The sequence below is a fragment of the Phoenix dactylifera genome, chromosome 14 (assembly GCF_051530095.1).
Source record: "Phoenix dactylifera cultivar Ajwa chromosome 14, Ajwa_hap1_PhDact_Kaust_v1.1, whole genome shotgun sequence".
Classification (NCBI taxonomy): Eukaryota; Viridiplantae; Streptophyta; class Magnoliopsida; order Arecales; family Arecaceae; genus Phoenix; species Phoenix dactylifera.
In genome coordinates, this window is record NC_143203.1 from 15,100,968 (window position 1) to 15,125,846 (window position 24,879).

Here is a 24,879-nt window from a genome sequence, read left to right on the forward strand (position 1 = left end):
TATATATATATATATATATATATATATATATATATATGAATGTATGTATGTATGTATGTATGCATGCTTTTATGCATGTGCATAATTGGCTTAGGCTTTGTGTTTACAAATATGGATCCATCAAACCCAAATCCAATTAAACAGTTTACTAGATGCATTTCACCTCTGAATCCTATGTTTTGGACAAGGCCGCCTTAGTCGCCTAAGGCCACAGCCCAAAGAAGGCTCACTGCAGGGAAGGCCTCAAAGACAAAATGGAAAGGAAAAAGGCCTCCTTAGTGAGTTCGCCTTATGTTGGTCAACTACAGGAAATATCTTAAAGACAAAACGGAAAAAAAAAGGGCCCTTCTTAGTGAGTTTGCCTTAGCTCCCAAATGCATTGAGCCGCTTCTGGTTTTAGATTGACTTCGGGTCAGATTAGTGGGTTATCAGTCTTTATTGGCACCCATTTATACCAGGACAGTTAATTTAAAATTTATATTTATTTTTGTCTTGTGTATTACAGATGCCCTGTAAATGAAGGGGTTGAACTGGTTTCCACTTTTCATGGCTCTACCATATATATGCAATCCAATGATTCCATGCTCGCTAACATAACAACAAGAGCTGGCAAAACATACTTTAGCCTGTTAGATGACTCTTTTGAGTTAACCACACGGTCCACACCACAACTCCTTAATTTTCACAAGACCATCTTGATCTTTTGGCAGAACATTAGACCTCAAGACCGGTTGTATTGGATTGGGCTCATTCTACCCTAATCCGATTTAACGGCACAATCTCTCTCCCTCCCTCTGTCCGTAGGGACCGGGGACCGGGGAATTTGAGGATGTTAAAAAACTTAAAAAAGGGAACGGAGAGAGCGAAGAGAGTTTGGAAGAAGGTGGTGTGATTGGTCGATACACTTAAACATTATCTCCTCCTTGCTTGCCCTATAAAACCCGAAACCTAAACCTCCGCCCGATCTGATCGGAGGCTGGCTTCGAACCATCTCCATTCCCTTGTCCTCCTCGTTCTCTGTCATTCTTTGGTAGCCCAAAGGAATAACAGGCGCTGATCGCCATGAGGACCACAACCCACCAGCCTCTCATCACCGCTCCCGCCAACCTGAGGCCTGGGAGGAGGTCCGCCTCGTCTCTAGGGCTCCCCCCGAGGTGCCCCGGGAGGAGGGCCATGGTCGTCAGGGCGGCTGTGGCCGTGGAGCAGGAGGCGAAGACCAAGGTATCCCTTGTGAGGATTGGTACCAGAGGGAGGTAGGCGGCGTTGTTTTTTTTTTTTCTCTATCTCAGTAGGTCATAATTTGTACAATTTTTGTGTTTTTACTTGATACAAGTGTTTGATGGAGCTGGATATCGGGAATTTCTTGTTAAAATTGGGATTTCAGCTTCATTTGTTTGGATTTTGCTTTGGTTGGACCGTAGTGAGGTTTTCGGTGTCATAATTTGGATTCGTGTTTTCTGGTTTACCTGGATATTGGGTGTCTCTTGTTACAAAAGAAGGTGTTCAGCTTCTTTTGTTGGATTTTATCTTAGTTGGAGCCTAGTGAAATTGCTTCTGCTATAGATTTAATGGGTTTTCTTCATTATTTTAGTTTAATTTTGTTGTTATTTTTATTTTTTCCTAGATTCTTTTAATTGGGCTATATCTCTTTGAAATACCCTTTTGGGGCTAAATTTGTCCATATCTTTAAGCATCTTTTATGATTGAGTGACTTAATGGCACTTTAGAGTTGTCCTTAGCTTTAGTTCTGGAAGTTATGAGGCTTTTGAATTTAAGTATAATTCGCATTATTTAGGGATTTCAAAAGTGGGAAAAAGTTGGGCACTTTCATACAGTAGTTTGTATGGATGAAGTGTTGATTTTTCAATTAATAATCATATCTTGTCTGGTATTATTGGTGTCATCTTGGGGAATTTGGCATGCGTTTGTTGAATCGGGGACTTATCTACCTAAACATCTTATTGGAGAGAGGATGGTAACTTTTACGAGATTTTGTGATGTGGGAAAAAACAGAATGGTCTGGTGCACAACCCTCAGGAGAAGTTGAGGTGATCAAGGAACTGAGTTTTTTACTTCCCAGCAACAAATTTTTCTTGACAATAGAGGAGTAAAAATGGGGGCAGAAAGGCGACTTTCAAATTAAAAACCCTCTGCAGCAGTAGGATTCATAGGACTCTATTATGTTGTCTGGAATTTATATAGAGATAAAAGCCTCTTGGAAAACTATTATTAAAAAGTTTTTGTAAAGGATGAAAACTACATAGTATATGATAAAGATATAACTATCCATCTTCCAGTACTCTCTGGGCTTGGATATAGGTCCACGAGGGATTTTTCGGGCATTTTCTGATATCCTTAATTAGAAGCCATTTCTGAATGCATCAGAAGAAGTAAGATTGCCTTAGTAATTCTAGCATGAGCTCAAACACCAGTTTGTAGATTGGAGACTGACTTGAAACCAAGGTTTGAAAACTTGGGTTTTGGTTCAGTTTTAGCTGGCTTAATGAGTTTTTATTTCTGCAGTTTTGGAAGTTTCGCTCCAAGTATGGAGTTTTGGTCAAAAAATGAAAATTTTCAAAAAAAATAAAAAAAAGAAAAATACAAAAGAAGCCAAGAAAAGTCATTACATAACATTTTAGATTATTATGTGTTATATACTTTCTTTATTATGTATGTATGTATGAATGTGTATGTGTGTGTCATTAGGTATGTACGTACGTATGTATGTTCAAGAAAACCATTATATTTTGCAGTTGCAAAGCTTTGTGGTGACTTTTGTTAAAAAAAAAAGAACATTATATTTTGCAGTTGCGAAGCTTTTTAGTGACTTTTGTTAAAAAAAAACCCATTATATTTTGCAGTTGCAAAGCTTTTTAGTGCCTATATGCTCAAATATTTTCTTCTTTTTTCCATCAAAGTCATAAATATATTGAGTCTAGGCATTTCTTTCTAATATATCTGAGGCTAAGAGGCTATTTGAGCAGCCACTGAGGTGGTAGCCTAGTAGGAGCGTGGCCTTACTTCCAACCAAGTGGTTCCGAGTTCGAAACGCACGGGCGTTGATTAAATTGTGGAGACCGGATGCTCCCTGCTCGAACACGGGGTCTGGAAGGGCGTATCGCTCTGAAAGTAGCCTCGGTGGTGCCAGGTGTGACGTACTCATATGTGGTATTCGTGCCGGAGCCTAGAGGGGTAACCGAGCCGGGCCCATGAGTGGGGAGGGTATGAGTAAAACCGGCCGAGGTGCCCAACACACGGTCATTTCTGCCCGCATCGAACATTCTCTTGGCGGGGTGGGGGCCCAGTGGGGGCTGCTACGCGTGGGTGGGCTTGTCCCTTCCTCCCCCCTTTCCCTTTTTTTAAGCAAAAAAAAAAAGAGGCTATTTGAGCAAGCATATGTAGTTACGAAATGTTATATTTTACGTAAAGATTATAGTCTTGTAAAATGTATAATTTTTAATTATTCACTATAATCCATATAAAATAAGGGCTTTTTCAGAGTATCCGTCCATCAAGGGTTATTTTTATTATCTATCCCCTCTTTTAGCTCTAGGAGAAAATAATTGAAAATTGGAAGTACATAGCCCATGTCCTTAAATAACTAACATATGATCATAATATGACCGAAACCACTGAAAGTGGACTGAAATTAGTCGGTTTTAGCCAAAACTGTTTGAAACCCCATGCTGGGGGTCAATCTTGGTTTGGTCTTGGCTGAAACCGATCAGTTATGGCCAAAACGGTTGGTTAACAGATCGGTTTCAGTCAAAACTTGAAGCCTAGCTTGAAACAAGACAAGAATTGGTGGGCTTCATGTGGAAGTGCTTTTTGGTGTTTGATTTCGGTGAAGGAATGCACTAGTATCAGTGACAAAAGAATAATGACGGTTTTGTATATTGCATCTAAGGAAGATTTGGGTTTTAGAGTTCTGTCTAGTGATTTTTCAAAATGGTATTGGGTATAGATCAAGTTTTGGATTCTTTTTACTTTTTCATGAATTTGTTGGAGTAGGTGTTTCTTAGATCTGTCGTAATGCTGTTTTCTTAGACTGTTTGTATCATTTGTAGTACCTTGCTGTGTGTTATCATTGATATAATTTATATTTATGATTTCTTGGCGAAGTTCTGGTTATATCAGGGAAGATAATGCACTTCCATCATACCGATGAAAGAAGATGGGATCTGTCTTTGTTCAGTTTTAAGTTTATTGGATTTTACACCATATAAATTTATTTCTTAAGTTCTCTCTGTTCATTCAAGCAGCCTTGTTCTTAAGTTTTTGATCTTAACATATACCATGTGCAGTTTTTTTAAAATTATATCTTTTTAAATTCTTTGCTGTTTTGGTGCCTGTAATTGCCATGAGATATTCAGGTTAGGTTCTCAGTTATCCATTGCTTCTGATGTGCTTAAAAAAGAAGGGTTATTGCACTTCAATTGAGTTATTTTCTCAACCTGAGTCACCCTGGACATGTGTCTGATAATTTATCTCTAAACTGGATATGTTTTTTAGCCTGTTTGTTTGACCATGTGCTGATCTTCTCTGTTCTGTGCAATTTGATATTGCAAGATTTATAATCAGCAAACAGGTCACCAATAAAAGGAAATACCTCCCCCCCTCGCTTTTCCAATCGTACTTTCTTTCTTTTGCCTTTTATTTCCTTTGTTTATTTATTTATTTTGAGTTTTTCTACTTTCGGAGGAAATATTAAATCTGTTACATACAAGAATACAGAAGTAAGATCTCGATATTTCAGTGGAATCTTACTATAACTAATCTGTGAAAGCTGAAACTAGGTCATATGGAATAACCTCAATTGACGTACAATTGCTTTGGTGACGCACTAATGTACATGGTTTAAGATTCTTATGCACTAATGTAATTGTTCTAAGATTCTTAGGCTAAAACATGGAAACTGACATTCGTTCTTTCTGTAGACTGCTTTCAAACTGGGAACAGTGTGATGGTTTTCGCATGTTAAATAGATGATTATTTTCTGTCCATTCAATAATTTAAATCTGTTGCTGGATAGTTTATGCATATTTTAAATTGCATCTGTCTTTTACTGTAAGTCAAACTAACTTTGCATCATGTGATTTTAAGTTCATGGATTGGCAGTGAAATTTCTTTGTTCAAATACATGTTCAAGCAATTCTTTTCTTCATGTGGCAATTCATTATGCGCACAATATTGCATGCAAATCAATACTGTGTTCTTGACAGTCATGCTTTATCCTTGTACTTTGTGGATGTGGATGATATTCCTCCCTATGGATATTTAGGACAGTCCGCTAGCACTTGCCCAAGCCTATGAGACACGAGACAAACTCATGGCAACTCATTCTGATCTAGCTGAGGATGGAGCAATTGAGATAATAATTATTAAGACTACAGGTGATAAAATACTCAATCAACCACTAGCAGATATAGGTGGCAAAGGTCTTTTCACGAAAGAGATAGATGAGGCCCTCTTGGAGGGCAAAATTGACATTGCAGTTCACTCGATGAAGGATGTTCCTACATATTTTCCTGATGGAATGATCTTACCATGCAACCTTCCCCGAGAAGATGTAAGGGATGCATTTATTTGTTTGACAGCAAAGTCTCTTTCAGAGCTTCCAGCTGGAAGCTTTGTCGGAAGTGCTTCCCTTCGGAGACAGTCTCAAATACTTTATAGATATCCATCTCTCAAAGTAAGTTCTCAAATGATGCTGTTAGTTTTACTTTTCGTTGTCTAGGTATAACCTGATCTATAAGTAGTGACTTTATTCTATCCAGCCATATAACAGAGGCTTAACTGCTTAATGGATGGTATGCTCTATGGAATTTCACAACCTCTGTTTTGTATGAATTCTTTTTCCTGTGCTTGTTCATTAAATGGATCTAAATTGGCTTTTGGAGAAGGTTTAATTTAATGCCCCTCCTCTTTTCAGTTTGCCACTTTAAGGATTTATTAAGATGCTGAGCTCCCTTCAATGGTTTGATTAATAGTTTTGACACTTGTGGCTACCATCCTGATAATGGCATTGTTCTTTCTCTCTATATTTCCTAAAATTATAAATGTGTTCTGTTGAATATAGAGTCCCAAGGCTGTATTTGGATAAAATATAGTTGCTTTTGCTAAGCTATTCTTCCTTGTCAACTTTAAGTGTGTATTAAATTAAATTTAGCATTTTTACAAGAAGGTACCAACAAAAGCTGTGAACTAGAACTCCTGTTTATTTGAGATATGATGATTGATATTTTTTAACTCCTGGTTCAAGGTGGTGAATGACTTGCACTTATACATGTCTAAATAAGTTGAAAAAAATCATCTTGAACAAGGTTTGCCATACCAGTCAGTACCGGTGTGTATTGACTGTATTGTATTGGTACTGATACTGAACTAATACACGGTACAGTGGACATATTGACACTTGATACGCCGAACAAGGTACTGTATTGAGCGTACTGATATTGCAATAAGATGGTATCGGTACGAGGTCTGGTACTGAGATGACGAACTTTGATCTTGAAAGTTTTGAAAACAATTATTAGTAGATAATTTTTGTCATATGAAATGTGAAATTGAAATTCATGGAATATCCTTGTGCCCCTAATGATAGTGTGCTACCTCTTTTCTTCTCGCTTGTTTCTTCTGTCTCTACCTTCTGTTCTCATTAAATCTGAAAGCTTTTGGATCAACTGAGGGCATATAAGATGAGCATTGAACATAAAGAATGATGAAGTAATCAAGGAGTTATAAAGGAATATGCCAGGAGAGAGCATTAGTTGCAGCAGATGAGGATTAAGTAACAAATTGCATAAGATATTAAGGGCATGTGAAAGAAGATGGCATTGATGTTTGTACCGTATAGACCTTAGAAGGTTTGAAGAAGAAGATTTGGTGAACAATATGGGAAGTTGCTGTAAAGGATTTAAGTAGTTTGCATTGATAGGGAATGTAAGCTATGATGGAAAGAATTGTAAAGAGGGATTGACATAGTGAACCCCGATCAAGTGTGAATTGTGATTAGATGTGTTGGTTATCATAGTTGTTCTAAAGCCTGTGACAAATTTTGTGGAAGTAGTAAGCAAGATAGGTAAGTAGGTAGCATGTTTCGAGATATGATAATATACTGACTGCATTGTATGTAGCTTGTAGACACTCCTCTTTCTCAATCAATTCATCTTTGTCAACCTTTGATACGATGGATGCTGTTGCGAGAACAATATTTAGGCCATTGACCTCGTTAACTCATATTATTTGCTAGAGGCCTATTGATACTATCAAAATCATCATTTGCTAGAGGCCTATCGATACTGTCAAAATCATCATCAGAAAACCTTTTCAACTGCATGACTGAGACTTCAATCCAACTGCTAGGCTTTAGATACCTGGTTGGTAGAAGCGATAGAAAAGAAAAGGAGGGAAATAGAAGAAGAAAATAACTTAGAATGCTTTATGAAATTCTGAAATTTGGTTTATTATGACAAATGTGTTTCTCTTTAAGTGTAATGTTTTATGGTTGCATCATGCAATCCTAGTTGAGTCTGAATTTACCACTCATCGTGCCCATGCTACTCAAGGCTAGTTCAATATGCATACGGAAAAGCTATGCGGCATTTTTGTAAGATAAACAATCTACACCAATGCAATACACTTATTGAACTGGTTTTTCTTCCCATCTAGGCTATTTTACTTATTTTTACTGGGAATTAAACTTTTTTGAGCACTCAAATGTGTCATTTAATTCATGTAACTAAGTTAACACCCTAGGCTGTGCTGAGAATACATGTCCCATGTTGCTAAATTATCCTAAATATATAAATATTACGTTTTTAAGAGATCTAACAAAATGAATAATGTGAAGTATCATGAAAACAAAATAAACAGTTAGAAGAAGCTGCAGTATATTAGGGAGGTTTAGAACACCAAAAACAATATTGAAACCAAACTAACCGAAACAGTCTCTTACCCCAAAAATAAAAACAAATTGAAATAGTCAAATTTGGGTGGGATACATGCATACACTAAAATACTTGCCAATTTGCATTTGCATGTAATATTGTCTGTCCCTGCTATACATTATGGTTTTGGTTAATAAAAATCACAACCCTTGTAGCATGCCAATGGTTCTGTTATGAATGACATCTTACATCATGTTTAAATCTGGATTAACCAATGAATTCAATGAAAAACTCCTAACTGCAAGTGTTTCCTCACACTTGGCAATCAGATTAAATTTCTTTACACTTACTGTCTTCAAGATGCTTTTTTTTTTTTTTGTGGTTGGGCTTCTTGTTAAGAGCAAAACAATTGAATCATGTGTACTAACTCTACATTGTTTGCAAACTAGAACATGGCCATTAATTGCTTTCAATTATAGTATTGTGACATGTTAAAGCTGCAATATAACTCCAGTTGGTAAACTATATTTTTTGCTTAACCGCAACTGGCATGCTGGGACGGATAAGTTAGCACGGAAAAACTCAAGGATGTTATGTTGGTTTATTAAATTTTAGTAATTTATTCTAATCAAGATCCTGTTTTCTTAGTCTATGGAGCTTTTCAAACTCTTGCTTTTGAATCCTTTGACACAAAAGTTTAGAATACATTCTAACCAAATAGAATGACTGCCAAAATGCAAGGAGCAGTTCATACTTTTCTTTGACAGATGGTATTACCAACACCTTTGATGCTTTTGATAACCATAATTACAATAAGAAAACCTTATTTTGTCTAGTTGAGCAGGCTTTGCATATTTAATTAGATTTTATTGTCTTGTATCCTAATGTATTTCAATTCCTAATGTTACGATGGATTGCTATTTACTGTGGAGGCACAGGATTTGAGGAGGTGGGCTGGAGGTAGATAGATAGAGAAAAAGAGCAGCAGAGTTAACAGTTTGTATTATTTAGTAAAAAGTCCCGACAACATGAACCAAGTTTAGTGTGAACAATTTCTGCTCAGCCTATTCTAATCAACTATTCTTTTTCTCCTGATACATGAAAAGAACCCAAACTTTGGCCATAGAAGTTTATCTTTTCAGTCTTTCTCGCCCACCATGTTCCAATCTGAGCAGGCCAGAGGTGATACTTTTTCCTAATCCTTGATTATGTCTTTCTTTTCTTGGAATATAATGGCCTTAGTCATAGTGATAAATGCAAGGATGTGTCCTGACAAGCTAGAATAAAGAGCTTTAATGAGAGTAGAGAGAGGTATGTTGCAGGAAAATGAGTCTGATATGTTCATCATTGGTGTACCCTCTTGATGGGTAGAGAGAATTTCTACAATAGGAGGGAGCTTTCACAATGTGGCTTTACAGAGGGCTGTTACAAAGGAGGCAAAATCAGTTGTTCATTTTCCGAAGCACCCAAGAAATTCATGTTTTTTCCAACCAGATGAGAGGACGGAAAAGGGAAGAAGGCAAAGGGTCTGCCTTAGAAAGGGATGGCTGTTGTAAGGGAGAGTTAGAGCAGAGTTTCTTTTCCAACAAGGCTTCCATTTCACTTAGTTATATCAGCTGTGTAAGCAGCTAGTTGCCCCATAATAGGGTTCAAATAGTATTTTCCTTTGATTTCATCCAATTCAGAGCCTGGGCTTGACCTGTACTTTTGCCTGAACAGGGCCTACACATATCCAAACCAGTTTGGGCCAGGCCCAAGCTTAACCTGTTATAGCTCTATTGCTCCCTATATTATTGGACCCTTCAAGTTAGCCTATTAGCCACATTCAAATCAGGATTGGAATGGCACTCACATGGTTTTGTAACAAGAAATTCCTAGATATTGAAAGGATTTGACACTTAGACATATACCCACACCCCACAAGAATCGCAGTCCATGCAACACAGATAGCCGCTTGCTCCTTTTTCCCTTTTTCTCTTAACATCTTATTGCACTTTAATGTAAATGCCACTTGACGGTTCATCCTAAATTTTATAACATGACATGGGATCTTGAGATTGAATTGGGCAAGTGATGAATGGTATGTAAGAATATGTAAGACTTGAGGGAAGAAAAAATAAAATCAAAAAATAGCCATCAAATGGAAAAAAGCAGCTGATATGGTCAACCTGTCTGTGTGAAAATTTCTACTCAAAATATACCTGGAATACTTTATTTTAATAATTTTTTATAATTGAAAAAACACTACCAGGTTTTGCTTATTCAAAACCAATTTCTTGTTTTCTAAGTATAGTTGTTTTCTAATCTATGGACTCCAGAAGGTCTATAAGGACTTAAAGGCTGTTCATATTTATCTCAAAAGGTTTGAATTGATCATGCAATCTTTATAAGGATCTCGAGTATTAATTTTTTAGATGACTTAAAGGGTGCCATATGTTTTGAGTTATAAAATTGGGCCTAATCTTCTGTTTGTATGCTTCCATGGACTTGTGAGGTATGATATATCCTCAGACATAGTTTGATGCTTATTCATTCTTTAATCTGAAATTTATTTTCAACTTATTCCAATCTTCTGAATTATTTTCATTTTATGGTTTCCTCACTGCTTGCTTCAGCTCAATTTCTTGTTTAAATATTCCAAAGTACAAACCTTTCTATCATAGTATCTACTTTTCCTTAGACCTGACCACGGTTCCGGAACCGCCGGTTCCGGTTCCACAAAAATCTAGAACCTTAACCGGAACCGAAAATAGTCGGTTCGGTTCCGGTTCTAGAACCGCCGGTTCCGGTTCCGGTTCTAGACGGTTCCGGTTCCGGTTCCGGTTCCGGTTCTGGACGGTTCCGGTTCCGGTTCTAGACGGTTCCGGTTCTAGATGGTTCCGGTTCCGGTTCTAGACAGTTCCGGTTCCGGTTATAAAATTTTTAAAAAAAATAGATTGTGTAATTAATTTGGAAAAAAATTTTAAATACAAATAGATTATGTAATTAATACAAAATGATAATTTGTACCTCATTTTATTATTTACTCATCAATAGAGGGGGTCGGTAATTTGAATCCCAAGAATTTGGATTTGGAACATATATTTCCTTGCCTTTATTTGAGCGGGAGGAAGACATTTTTGATAATTGGATTGGGAAAAATGAAAATATGGGAAGGTTATGGAATGTGTAGAGAATTGGAATAGATTGAATAATTGAGAGAGTGAAAAATTGAGAGAGAGAGATTGGAAGATTGAGTGGTGTGGTGAAAAAATTGATTTGGAGAGGTATATATATTGTTGGGGATAATTTTCGTTTCCCAAAATGCCCCTCAAACTAGCCATTTTTTAGTTATTAGGAGGGGTAAAATAGTCGTTTTTTCTGTTCGAACCGGAGCCGAACCGCCGGTTCCGGTTCCGGTTCCATCAAACCTGGAACCTTAACCAAACCGTATTCCTCAAAGTTCCGGTTCGGTTAAGAACCGTGAGACACGGTTCCGGTTCCGGTCCGGTTTTCCGGTTAGAACCGAACCATGGTCAGGTTTACTTTCCCTGATACAAGAGACAGATTATTGTCTCTGTCTGCTGCAACCACATGTTTTAGAATGAGATTTGTAGTGTTCCTGTGATGTACTCTTTTCCTCACTTTTATCCTCATGTATGTTTCTGTTGTCAGTAGAATACAATAAATGAATGTGAAAATTATGTTGTTTACACAAACTGCTTGCTTTTATTTTTTCAGGTGGTTAACTTCAGAGGCAATGTCCAAACACGATTGAAAAAATTAAAAGAAGGGGAGGTCCAGGCAACTTTGTTGGCATTGGCAGGGCTTAAGCGGCTGAAAATGATGGAGAATGTCACGGCTGTATTATCAGTTGAAGAAATGCTTCCAGCAATTGCTCAAGGTGCTATCGGTATTGCTTGTAGAAGCAATGATGAGAAAATGGTGCGTGCCGCATAATGTGGTAACATTCCTTTCATTTGTGGGAGTAAAACAGTATAGAAACCAAACTTTATTTTGCTTGCATTTTTTTTAATTTTTTAATTCATGCATTTCAAGATATATAACACAATATTATATAAATTCTACATTGTAGCTAGAGATGGAAAGTGTGATAATTGACAACTTAGAATAAAATTGAGTTTGCTTGAAATCTAACAATGTTTCACAATTCATTTATATAACCTCTCAGAAACGGAAAAGGAGTCCTTAGGCATTGGGCACAAATTTACCTGTAATTGGCTGATGGGTACATATCTTGTCATGTTTGTTGATCTTACAAGTTACATCTACATGACAGATGACAAATCCTATACTTAGTACTCTTATTGTTATCAAGCCAATATGCAGTTCTGCTAATATCTTTCAGTGACTTTGTGCTGTGTTATTTGCCTTTCGTCACTGGTATTATACTAGTTATGTGCGTATTCCAACATGCCACTGAGGACAAAATTATATGGTTGAAGCCGAAGTTGGCCTAGCCATGTATATAGATGCTGGATACTGTTCTTTGTTTTATTACAAAAAAGTTGATCTGGCTACAATTGTTGAACAACCTATCATTTCAAGTAAATCCACATCATATAAAGGGCAGTAGATCTACCATAAGCATCTTAGTTTTCTATGATACCTTGATCATTACTCAGTTGAGGGTTATTGGTCAAATTTCTAATCAAACATATACTTCAACCAACACCTGTAGACTTTTCTTACATATGCACTTATCCAGATGCCTGCACATGTATGTTCATACATATCTACATGGATGTAAATTGAAACGCTAAACATGTAGTTACCAGACATAAAACATTGACTTGGAGTCAGTTAAAATCAAGGAACATGTTTCATTTGTGGGCTTTGTTATTTTTTGGTTTTATCCATTTATGACATGCAATCTATCTGACACTTTATTTTCATATGAAACATGGCAACATTTTTTTGCTAAATATAAACTCAGGATACATGCATAGTGCCACTGAACCTTTCTTTTCTTTTTGTTTAATTTCTTTTTTTTCTTTTTTTTTTTGTTAGAGGTTGGATGGGGGGGAGGGGGAGTGGTATTAACTTTGGAGAATAATGTACTCTATAGCTGGTACCTGAGCATCATGCTATTGAGATTTATCTCAATTGTTCTGCTTACATGCTTTCATTTGGGTCTGAAACAATGTTTACTCTGTAAACAGGCTAATTATATATCTTTGCTGAATCATGAAGAAACTAGATTAGCTGTTGCCTGTGAAAGGGCATTTCTTGAGACCCTAGATGGGTCCTGCCGCACTCCAATTGCTGGATATGCTTACCGTGATAATGATGGATATTGTGTGTTCAGAGGTTTGGTGGCATCCCCAGATGGAACTCGAGGTAAACTGATATTATAACTCAAGTGAGAAAGAATAGAAGAAAATATTTGTGGAAATTGCTCCTTGTGATTAACCATTGTATGGGTCTTTTTGTTTTCCAATAATCTCAGTATTGGAGACATCAAGAAAAGGTGCCTATGCTCTTGAGGATATGGTGTCAATAGGTAAAGATGCTGGAAAGGAATTGCTTTCAAGGGCAGGCCCAGGATTCTTTGATTGGTAATCTCATATTGAATTGCCCGAAGGAAAGAGCAAAGAGACTAAGCGCTTCAGCATTGCCTTCCAGTTTTTTAATTTTTATTTTTTTTTTTTTAACTTCAGGCATGCACTAGTAGATGTTCACCAAGTTGAGTTGTAACATGATATATGTATTCGTGTCTTGTACGATGATTGTAGTGTTTGGTTAATTCTTGTTACGTCTAAGATGAAATAAAAAATCTGTTTTTGTTTTCCTCTCTATCTGAATGGAATATTGAAGACTATGGCCTTGAACTGAATCTGGAATATAAGTTGCCTTCTCTCTGCCAAACTCGGCATTATGGTGCCATATTTGATTCATGGTGTACATGATATTTTTCTCATTTAGGATGCCCTTGTTATTTTGAAAGAAAAAACATATTATTTTTATGCATCTCTACAATGGGTATCAATATCATGGTCTGTAGATCTTGTAGGTACTTCAAGATGAAACTAGTACTGCAAATGAGTCAAGTCCGATCCGATCTGTTTTTTGTTCGGGTCCTAATTTTGGACCCAAACTTGATCCGGTTGAAAATCGGATCGGGTCGGATCCATGTCTACAAATTTTGATCCGACAGGTCATTCGGTTCGGATCCGGATTTGGGTTTATGTATTTTTATATTCAAAGTTCCAGTATATAATAGTAAATAACATCAACCTAAAAAAATGGGTTGGGTTTGGGTCCAGGTCAAGATTGGGTGGATCTGATCCGACTCGAAAAATAGAATTGGTCCAAATTTAAGATCCGATCCGGCTCCGCGGGTCTTAAAATTCGGGTTGGGTCAGGTCTTATGCAACCCATTTGCAGCCCTAGTTAAAACATAGCAAAGCAAACATGCGGAAAAACTAAATTGAACAAAGTAGGCTGGAAAATTCCTCACAAATTGAGCAAAGTGATGTTTCTCTAACAGGCTGCATGGTCTTTGGTTCTGGAGATAGGCATTAGAACCACCGTCTTTGCAATGAGCCCTAGCCTTTTATGTGGAAAATAGATAAACAATAGCCATTCTTGTCATAAGTCCTACTGAGTCAAGTAGCTAGATAAAGGGTCTGTTTGGGGATGTTGTATTTTTTTGCTGAAAGGTAGTTTTTAGCAAAAGTTATGTTTGGAGGTTAAAAGTTTTTCTGGAGCAAAGCAATTTTTACGATAAAAGTATTTAGATGTCTAAGACTCAAAAGTTGTTCTGAAGCTGTAGAAGTGGTTTGCCGTGTATTTGGGCAAAGAAGTTGCTTTTTAGTGACAAAATGACCAAAAGGGATAAAGGCTCAAAAGTGATTCTAAAGTTTTTTAGATATAAGGCAAATGAGTATTATGTTGCAAATAGAGTTTATATAAATTATATAACACACTTTTTTTATATAGCTAATGAGAACAAAATATAATAAAAAAATATTTAGCACATTTCTACAAAAAGAGGTTACACTAACATACTCCAATACCTATCGATTATTTTCACTCATCATGTATACTATTACAAACTTGAGTCATGATCCTCATAGTTAATAGCACCCATAACAAATGGAATATAATCATCATCATTGTCAGCTTAATCAAACTTCTCATCATACTTTGCATGCTTTTTAATATAGTTATTGGTTGTTATGTTGTCCACAATGATTCTTGTTTTTTCATCCAGCTTATATGCATGCACTCAGGTAAGTATAGCTCATCTATTTTTTTATATGGTGCCACCTATTCTTTCGTATTGGTATATTCCACATCAACGGCATAATATTTATCTATTCCAAAGCACATATAATGTCACATCAAATAGAAGAATTATTGATTCCACTTATAAAGTTTGAAATAAAAGTTATTTGCTACACTTATTGCCTCTTGGTGTAGAAAATTTAATTCTGGCTTTCACAAAACCTTAATGAATATCCATGTATTATGAGGGGTGTCTTCTCACCTAACCCATACAAATATAAAACACAGATCAAACTCACATACTACCATAATATTATATGTGCAATATACATATAAGAAATTTAATTTTGGTCCTCGCAAAGCCTCAATGAATGTATGTGTATCATGAGCGGTGCCTTTCCACCTAGCTCATACAAATATAAAACACATGTCAAACATACATACTACCATAATATTTTGTGTGCAATAAAATCTCTTTCCTATATATCGAATTGGCTTATCTACAGGAACTACCACATGAACATGTAGTCTTACACATTATATAATAAGCAGGGAAACTAATACATATAGAGAAATATAAAATTCAAGTATAAAATAATAAGATATTATGTTGAACCTTATTTTGAAATGTCACGCCCCGGACCCGGATCCGTGACACGGCCGTGCTATTGCCGACTATCGCCCACAATAGCACGAAGCCTCATACCTGGGTAACAGGGTAGTCAAACCAACCGAATCTTTTCATATGAAAGCATTCTTAGTACATCATGCTGGTCAGTACCCAAATACAGAGCTTCTATGTAGTTTATGTACACAAAAGTATTCTTGCTTTACCCCAAAAGAAAGAAACCCTGATACCAAACTAACGTGTCTCTGGCAGCTATCAGTGGTAAGGATCTGAAAGAAAAAGTAAACGAACGGATATGAGCTACACGGCTCAGTAAGTAATCATACATAATCTTATCGGATCGAACATAACGAAAACCATATTTATGCAGGGTTTGAGAAGCTGACATGCATATTTATCTAATCATCATCATGGCATAATATGTATGCAATTTAAAGGAGATAGCTGTTATAGCAAAATACAACATTGCATAAGGATATATTCAAAAAACCCGTTGTAAAACAATGTATGCTTTGGCCATGCACGTTCATAGATGTCACGGCCCGCCTGCGCAGGGCACGTGACTATCGGGCCCACATGAGGGGGAAACACGGGGCTCCCCTGCCAGATGTTGGCCGGTTCCGGGGCTTCACGCAAGCGTCCTTCACCCCTCACCGATTATGCTTCTCCCCAAAAACACATCTGCAGGATTTGGAAGCACCCGCCTCATATACCCAGGCTCTGAAATGAGCCTCATGACCATGCTTCAAATATCATTTTCATAAAGTATGCATATGAAACCGTGCCCCCGGCATGCCGGGGTCGTGCTCTTAAATGCTACTGCGAAGTCATTCTTGGCCACTGGCGAGACCGGCTCAGTTATTAGGCGGCCACTGGCGGGGCTGGCTCAGTCATTCTCGGCCACTGGCAAGGCCGGCTCAGTTACATTGGGTCAGTAGCTCTTAAGAGTAAATAATGCTTCGTATAGGTAGTACCTCATAGATGCTACGGCGAATTCATTATTGGTCACTGGCGGGGCCTGCTCAGTTATTAGTCGGCCACTGGCGGGGCTGGCTCAGTCATTATCGGCCACTGGCAAGGCCGGCTCAGTTGCATTCGGCCCGTAGCAATAGGAGTTCTTAGGTACTCCTTTACAAGCAATATGCCGCTAGAGCAAATCATTATCATTCTTTACACTCATGTTGATAAAAATCATAACATGGAATTCAATTCATTTTGCATGTATCACAAGAGCTATGAAAACATAATATGTGCACAACTATGAATTATGTGACTGACATGTACCACCCATGTTCATATTTCATAACTCATATCTTAGCATGTAGTGTAATCCCAGTATTTTGTAGGCATAACGGAATATAAAGCATATATCATCATATCTTGTGTAACTAGAGCATGTCAGATACACATATCGTTCTTAGCCTACAGTACATGCATAACATGTTAAATTTCATGTATGATCCATAAAGATAAGGGCAGGCTACTTACATACATGATTCACAACAAGATTAAAACCAGTTACTTACTTTCTTCACAAATCATGTATACAATTCAAATTGTATGAAAAACACTGGTTCATCTTATAAAACGTAATACACGATCTACGATAAGATTAAGGTAGATTACTTACCTCAATTCGCTTTCCAAATTGCTCAAGTCCAGGTGACAAATCCTTACCTAAAACAACATCATAGGGTTTACATTATTCCCCATTTATTTATTATAAAATCTCTTAGTTCATCATACTATGAACTTACTTGCTTGGATCCCATCCAAGGATCTAGCCAAGTCCAATTTACCCAATTTAGAGCCTTTGGGGCTCAGTTTGAAACCAGATTGGGCCCACATGGGTTGATTGGGTTTTTAATTGAAGGATTGGGCCTCGTTTATAATTGGGTCCAACCTTTTCTAGCCAATTGGGTCCTCTGTCAATTTACTGGGCCTAATTTAGTATTAATTGGGCCTGCTGGGATTAACTCCACTCAACTGGGTTCGGACCCAAATCAATTTGGGCCTAATTTGGTTCGGATTTGACCCAATTTGCAGTTTGGGCTCGTCCAGACTTAGCACAATCTGATTGAGCTCGGATTTAGACTTGCCCAGTCTAATTGGGCTTAGGTTAGTCAAATTTGGCTAAACCCCCTCTTTTTATATTTTTTTCTTTCTTTCTTTCTTTTTCTTTTTCTTTCCCTTTTTCTTCCCTTTTTCTTCTCTTCTCCTTCTTCTTTTCTTCTCCTTCCCGAAGCTTCCTCTCCTCCCTTCTCTTTCATCCCGATCTCCCCCTTCCTCTCTTCTCCGACGATGGGAGCACGACGAGCGGAAATGGAGGACGGCGAGCGGAGGGGGACGGGCCACGACCGGCGGCGTCCGCAGCCAAGCCCCACGGCATCCCCGGCCGAGCCTGCGGCACTCTCGGCCGCGCCTGCGTCGACGGTGCTCGCGGCCGAAGCCGGCGGCCGCCGCACACGACGACGAGGATGAGTCCCCTCTTCCTCTCTTCTTTTCCCTCTTCCTTTCTTTCTTTCATTCTTCGTCTTTTCTTCAACCTCCCTTCACCAACCCCCCATATTCTCTCTCTCACTCCCAAACCCTCTCTCTTCCTCTCTTCATTCTTCCCCTGTGAAGGAAGAAGGGGGGTTTGGGAGGGCCGAGCCACAGTCGGCGGTGCCACGGCCGAGCTCGCGGCGTCCACAGCCGCGCCTGCGGCTGAGCCCACGGCCGCGCCTGCGGCGGCCTTCTCTTCTCCCACGGGGAAGAGATGCCGGGAGAAGCCGGCGGCACTGCGGGATGTCCGCGGCCGCTCCCTTGGTCTGCCAGCAGTCCCCTTCCTCCCTTCTTTCTTTGTTTCTTTGTTGTCTTGCACAAAACAGGGGGAGAGAAGGCAGGGGGCTTACCTGGCTTTTTGCTGGTTACCGTTGGGCAGTTCTTCCCCCTGGTAGTCCCTCCTTCCTCTTGGAGCTTCAGGGCTCCTTCGCCTTCGGCTCCAGGGCTTCGGCTCTCTCTCTCGTTCAGTGTTCTTGGGGGTCTGTGACTTAGGGTTGCCGGCAGAGGCTTAAACAATTGTTTAGAGGATGAGACCCCCCTCTGAGAGGTCCCATCCGCTCCATTCCTCCCCTCTCCGGGACTGGCCGCCGCCCCCCTGTCTCCGGTGCGCAGGCATCGGCTGCCAGCAGGGGTGAGGGTCACCCTTCCCTGTCGGTCTTATCCCTTCGTTTTTTTTTTTTTTTTTTAAACATTATAACAGCACTGCCCACAGTGAAATTTGGGCCCAAACCCTTAACTGGGCCCATTTCTTATTGGGCCTAGTAGGTTGTGGGCCCGGACATTACATCCTACCCCCCTTAAAATAAATTTCGTCCTCGAAATTAGTCATACCTTAAGGTTCAAGCTTTAAAAGTATTCAACCATCGAGTCACCCTCTAGTTCTCGGTTAGTCTCCCTCTTAAAATGCTTGCTGATAAGATTTTGGCAAAATCATGGTTGGTCTTACGGGTCTTACAGGAAAAACCAATCCTCTTTGCTATCTCAAAACTTGATCCCTTCTATTTATGATATAGGAGTTCTTTTGATCTCTCCCAAAAGAAGACTAATCTTCCAACCTTAGATTTTAAATGCTATGATTCTTGGCCCAAGAAATTAATTGCTCTCGATTAAGTCCACACAACGGTCGTAATCGGGTTAATAGAAATAGGTGAGAGCATTAACATCAAACACTTTTCATAATCTATAATCCTCTTTCTTCTCTTGATTTTGCCTACAATTTAATGATCAACCTTTACCCTAGCAAAACTTCAAACCCCTTTCAAATAGGTAGATCGAAAATGTCATAGCTAGGAGTAAGGAACATTCCAGGTCTGAGCCCATCCAAGGCACCATCAATCCGTTAATACTAAATTTAAGATGCTCAAAATCTCCCAGGAGTTGCCAACAATAGAAAAACTCACTGGTGAAATTATATAGCTATCTCCAGATTATTCAGAGAATCAACAACACTTTTCTCCATTAGAATTCTAATTCAAATTTTTCAATAATTCTATTCATCAATACAGTTTCATCATTAGATCTTATCAAAAGAATAAGGTCTAACATTTTCAGATTTGATTCTTTTGGTAGGTGATCTAAATCAAACTTTTCTCTTATACACAAAAATCTACATCTCAATAAGAACTTCGAGTTTCTTTGTCAAAGTATCAACTGCTCTCGATTACCCGATCTATCACAAGATTAGATCATAAACAACTTCAATCCACCCTTGATAGATATTCATCAAAGTCAATTGACAACCTCAATTTCTTTCAATCGAATAAAGGATGGATATTAATTAAAAATTTCAAGCTTCAAATTTAGGAGGGAGAAGGTTCATACCAACATATTCTAGATCCAAGATCAAAATCGATGATCTATTAATTCATGTCAAAAGATGCTAAGAAGTTTCTTAGCATGACATAAAACTGGAGAATCTAGGATAGCACAGTGCTATCCAAAAATCAGAACATTCTTCTTTTATTTATCCAGAAAAATCTTACTACACAAGAAAACAGATCAAATCTTTTGTTATTAAAACTTTCCGAATCAAAAGAATAATACTTCTGGCCAACTTAGATTAATAATTCAGATCACTATGTTTTCGCTGCGCATTCTGATCAAATTCCTTTGAATTCACAAATAACTTTTGATCAACATACTATTTGCCTACAAACAAAACTATTTAATTCCTCATCTGTATTTGCATTTCAAATCTTTCCTCCATCTTGATCGAATGTTACTTAGCCAAAACTTCTTTTTACTTTTCCATGAGCGAGTAAAGAAAGGGTATCCCAACATAAGATCCTCTTAAATAAGCGACAACGCTTTAAATGAATTTTACATTTTCAACAACTTCATTTATTGAAAATAAGCCTTCTTTCCTAATAAGAGATTAGCCCTCAAGCCATCTTAGAACATTTTAAGCTCGGAATTATGTAAACTTCTGAAAATTATTCCTTAGTATCCCAATCTCTTATATTAGGTATCCTTAAATTGCATGAACAATAATCTGCCCTATTTTAGCATTGCTAGAAGGTGATTCTCGATCTCACATATCCGTTAAAAGAAAGAGATGCATACTTTTGTCGTAAGATCTTTATTTAAAAATCTTCTTCTTTTGTGCTCCTTCCACTAGACGATGATATGTAAAATTATCATCCATTACTTTCACCTTCCTCATGAAACAATTTAAACTTGCTTCTCAATGATAAACGAAGGCATTTAGTAATTGCTCATCTATTAGAGATGAAACACTTTATTCCAAATCTTAGAAGCAGGGATTGCTAAATACAAACTCCTGAAACATCATGTGCTATTGGGCATGTTCCCATATCAACTCTATTGCTGATTCCACTCGCATTTCCTAATGACCCCATATCATAATCATTCTCTCTTCTTCTCTTTTTTTTTTTTTTTTTTCAAAACATCAACTAATATTCGTTTAATTGATTTATCACAGGATCACAAACTACTGCACTTTATCCATAGTAGAACATTTGAGCCTAAAATATTCTTCAACATTGAAAATTATTCTCAGAATTTACTAAATGACTTCCAATCGAAATATTAATCTTGCATTATAATTTGCAAAGATCTAATATTTCACATTCCAAGTAAACAAAGGAGAAATTCTTAAATCTCATTTCTCAAATATACTTTCTTTCTATATAATAGTTGCCTGCATAATTGTCATAAAGATTTTATCCTCGAAGAATATTAAAAAATATCTTTCCTTGTCCAAGCCTTAAACAACTTATGAATAAACCCTATCTTGTCATCAAAATAATTAACTTCAAACTAGAAGTATCATCCACAGTACCCAGTACCAGGTTAAACTTCCAATATCACCTATATACTGATACATAAATAATCACAATGTACTTTAATATTCCATGGCTAGTATTCCACTTAACATCAGTCAAAATCTAATTTAATCATAATCCAAAATACAAATTACTCCGTCGAGAAATCTCCAAAATAGCTTTTTTTTTTTTTTGGCATGGCTCGTTAGCATTCTGATTCAAAACACCAAAATCCTTAGTAGTCTTAAATCTTAAGCTCTAATACCATACCTGTCACAATCATGCCCCTAGAATGGCTTTGTATTAGCCCTAGCTTCTTTCTTTTTTTTTTTGCTCATTATCACCTATCAAAATATTTGTGTCAAGCAATTTTCGTGACTGACCGATGATACGACCAATAAAATCTTTTCTTTCCTTTCCGGTTATGCGGAATCTCACTAAATGAGACTTAACTACCCATTTCCTTATTAAAGCTTAAAATTTTTACTCATGGTTAACCTATTGCTCTGATACCACTAGAATGTCACGCCCCGGACCCAGATCCGTGACACGGCCGTGCTATTGCCGACTATCGCCCACAATAGCACGAAGCCTCATACCTGGGTAACAGGGTAGTCAAACCAACCGAATCTTTTCATATGAAAGCATTCTTAGTACATCATGCTGGTCAGTACCCAAATACAGAGCTTCTATGTAGTTTATGTACACAAAAGTATTCTTGCTTTACCCCAAAAGAAAGAAACCCTGATACCAAACTAACGTGTCTCTAGCAGCTATCAGTGGTAAGGATCTGAAAGAAAAAGTAAACGAACGGATATGAGCTACACGGCTCAGTAAGTAATCATACATAATCTTACCGGATCGAACATAACGGTAACCATATTTATGCAGGGTTTGAGAAGCTGACATGCATATTTATCTAATCATCATCATGGCATAATATGTATGCAATTTAAAGGAGATAGCTGTTATAGCAAAATACAACATTGCATAAGGATATATTCAAAAAACCCGTTGTAAAACAATGTATGCTTTGGCCATGCACGTTCATAGATGTCACGGCCCGCCTGCGCAGGGCACGTGACTATCGGGCCCACATGAGGGGGAAACACGGGGCTCCCCTGCCAGATGTTGGCCGGTTCCGGGGCTTCACGCAAGCGTCCTTCACCCCTCACCGATTATGCTTCTCTCCAAAAACACATCTGCAGGATTTGGAAGCACCCGCCTCATATACCCAGGCTCTGAAATGAGCCTCATGATCATGCTTCAAATATCATTTTCATAAAGTATGCATATGAAACCGTGCCCCCGGCATGCCGGGGTCGTGCTCTTAAATGCTACTGCGAAGTCATTCTTGGCCACTGGCGAGACCGGCTCAGTTATTAGGCGGCCACTGGCGGGGCTGGCTCAGTCATTCTCGGCCACTGGCAAGGCCGGCTCAGTTACATTGGGTCAGTAGCTCTTAAGAGTAAATAATGCTTCGTATAGGTAGTACCTCATAGATGCTACGGCGAATTCATTATTGGTCACTGGCGGGGCCTGCTCAGTTATTAGTCGGCCACTGGCGGGGCTGGCTCAGTCATTATCGGCCACTGGCAAGGCCGGCTCAGTTGCATTCGGCCCGTAGCAATAGGAGTTCTTAGGTACTCCTTTACAAGCAATATGCCGCTAGAGCAAATCATTATCATTCTTTACACTCATGCTGATAAAAATCATAACATGGAATTCAATTCATTTTGCATGTATCACAAGAGCTATGAAAACATAATATGTGCACAACTATGAATTATGTGACTGACATGTACCACCCATGTTCATATTTCATAACTCATATCTTAGCATGTAGTGTAATCCCAGTATTTTGTAGGCATAACGGAATATAAAGCATATATCATCATATCTTGTGTAACTAGAGCATGTCAGATACACATATCGTTCTTAGCCTACAGTACATGCATAACATGTTAAATTTCATGTATGATCCATAAAGATAAGGGCAGGCTACTTACATACATGATTCACAACAAGATTAAAACCAGTTACTTACTTTCTTCACAAATCATGTATACAATTCAAATTGTATGGAAAACACTGGTTCATCTTATAAAACGTAATACACGATCTACGATAAGATTAAGGTAGATTACTTACCTCAATTCGCTTTCCAAATTGCTCAAGTCCAGGTGACAAATCCTTAATTACCTAAAACAACATCATAGGGTTTACATTATTCCCCATTTATTTATTATAAAATCTCTTAGTTCATCATACTATGAACTTACTTGCTTGGATCCCATCCAAGGATCTAGCCAAGTCCAATTTACCCAATTTAGAGCCTTTGGGGCTCAGTTTGAAACCAGATTGGGCCCACATGGGTTGATTGGGTTTTTAATTGAAGGATTGGGCCTCGTTTATAATTGGGTCCAACCTTTTCTAGCCAATTGGGTCCTCTGTCAATTTACTGGGCCTAATTTAGTATTAATTGGGCCTGCTGGGATTAACTCCACTCAACTGGGTTCGGACCCAAATCAATTTGGGCCTAATTTGGTTCGGATTTGACCCAATTTGCAGTTTGGGCTCGTCCAGACTTAGCACAATCTGATTGAGCTCGGATTTAGACTTGCCCAGTCTAATTGGGCTTAGGTTAGTCAAATTTGGCTAAACCCCCTCTTTTTATATTTTTTTCTTTCTTTCTTTCTTTCTTTCTTTTTCTTTTTCTTTCCCTTTTTCTTCCCTTTTTCTTCTCTTCTCCTTCTTCTTTTCTTCTCCTTCCCGAAGCTTCCTCTCCTCCCTTCTCTTTCATCCCGATCTCCCCCTTCCTCTCTTCTCCGACGATGGGAGCACGACGAGCGGAAATGGAGGACGGCGAGCGGAGGGGGACGGGCCACGACCGGCGGCGTCCGCAGCCAAGCCCCGCGGCATCCCCGGCCGAGCCTGCGGCACTCTCGGCCGCGCCTGCGTCGACGGTGCTCGCGGCCGAAGCCGGCGGCCGCCGCACACGACGACGAGGATGAGTCCCCTCTTCCTCTCTTCTTTTCCCTCTTCCTTTCTTTCTTTCATTCTTCGTCTTTTCTTCAACCTCCCTTCACCAACCCCCCATATTCTCTCTCTCACTCCCAAACCCTCTCTCTTCCTCTCTTCATTCTTCCCCTGTGAAGGAAGAAGGGGGGTTTGGGAGGGCCGAGCCACAGTCGGCGGTGCCACGGCCGAGCTCGCGGCGTCCACAGCCGCGCCTGCGGCTGAGCCCACGGCCGCGCCTGCGGCGGCCTTCTCTTCTCCCACGGGGAAGAGATGCCGGGAGAAG

At 38.6% G+C, this 24,879-nt stretch overlaps 1 protein-coding gene across 1 annotated transcript; it reads left to right on the forward strand.

Moving 5' to 3' along the window:
- The first annotated feature begins 754 nt into the window (after nucleotides 1-754).
- Nucleotides 755-13,687, forward strand: LOC103709845 (porphobilinogen deaminase, chloroplastic-like). Its single transcript, XM_008795365.5, has 5 exons — nucleotides 755-1,253; nucleotides 5,287-5,692; nucleotides 11,610-11,813; nucleotides 13,052-13,229; nucleotides 13,339-13,687. The coding sequence occupies exons 1-5, from the start codon at nucleotides 1,063-1,065 to the stop codon at nucleotides 13,449-13,451; spliced, it is 1,092 nt and encodes a 363-aa protein (XP_008793587.2). The 5' UTR covers nucleotides 755-1,062; the 3' UTR covers nucleotides 13,452-13,687.
- The last annotated feature ends 11,192 nt before the right edge of the window (nucleotides 13,688-24,879 follow it).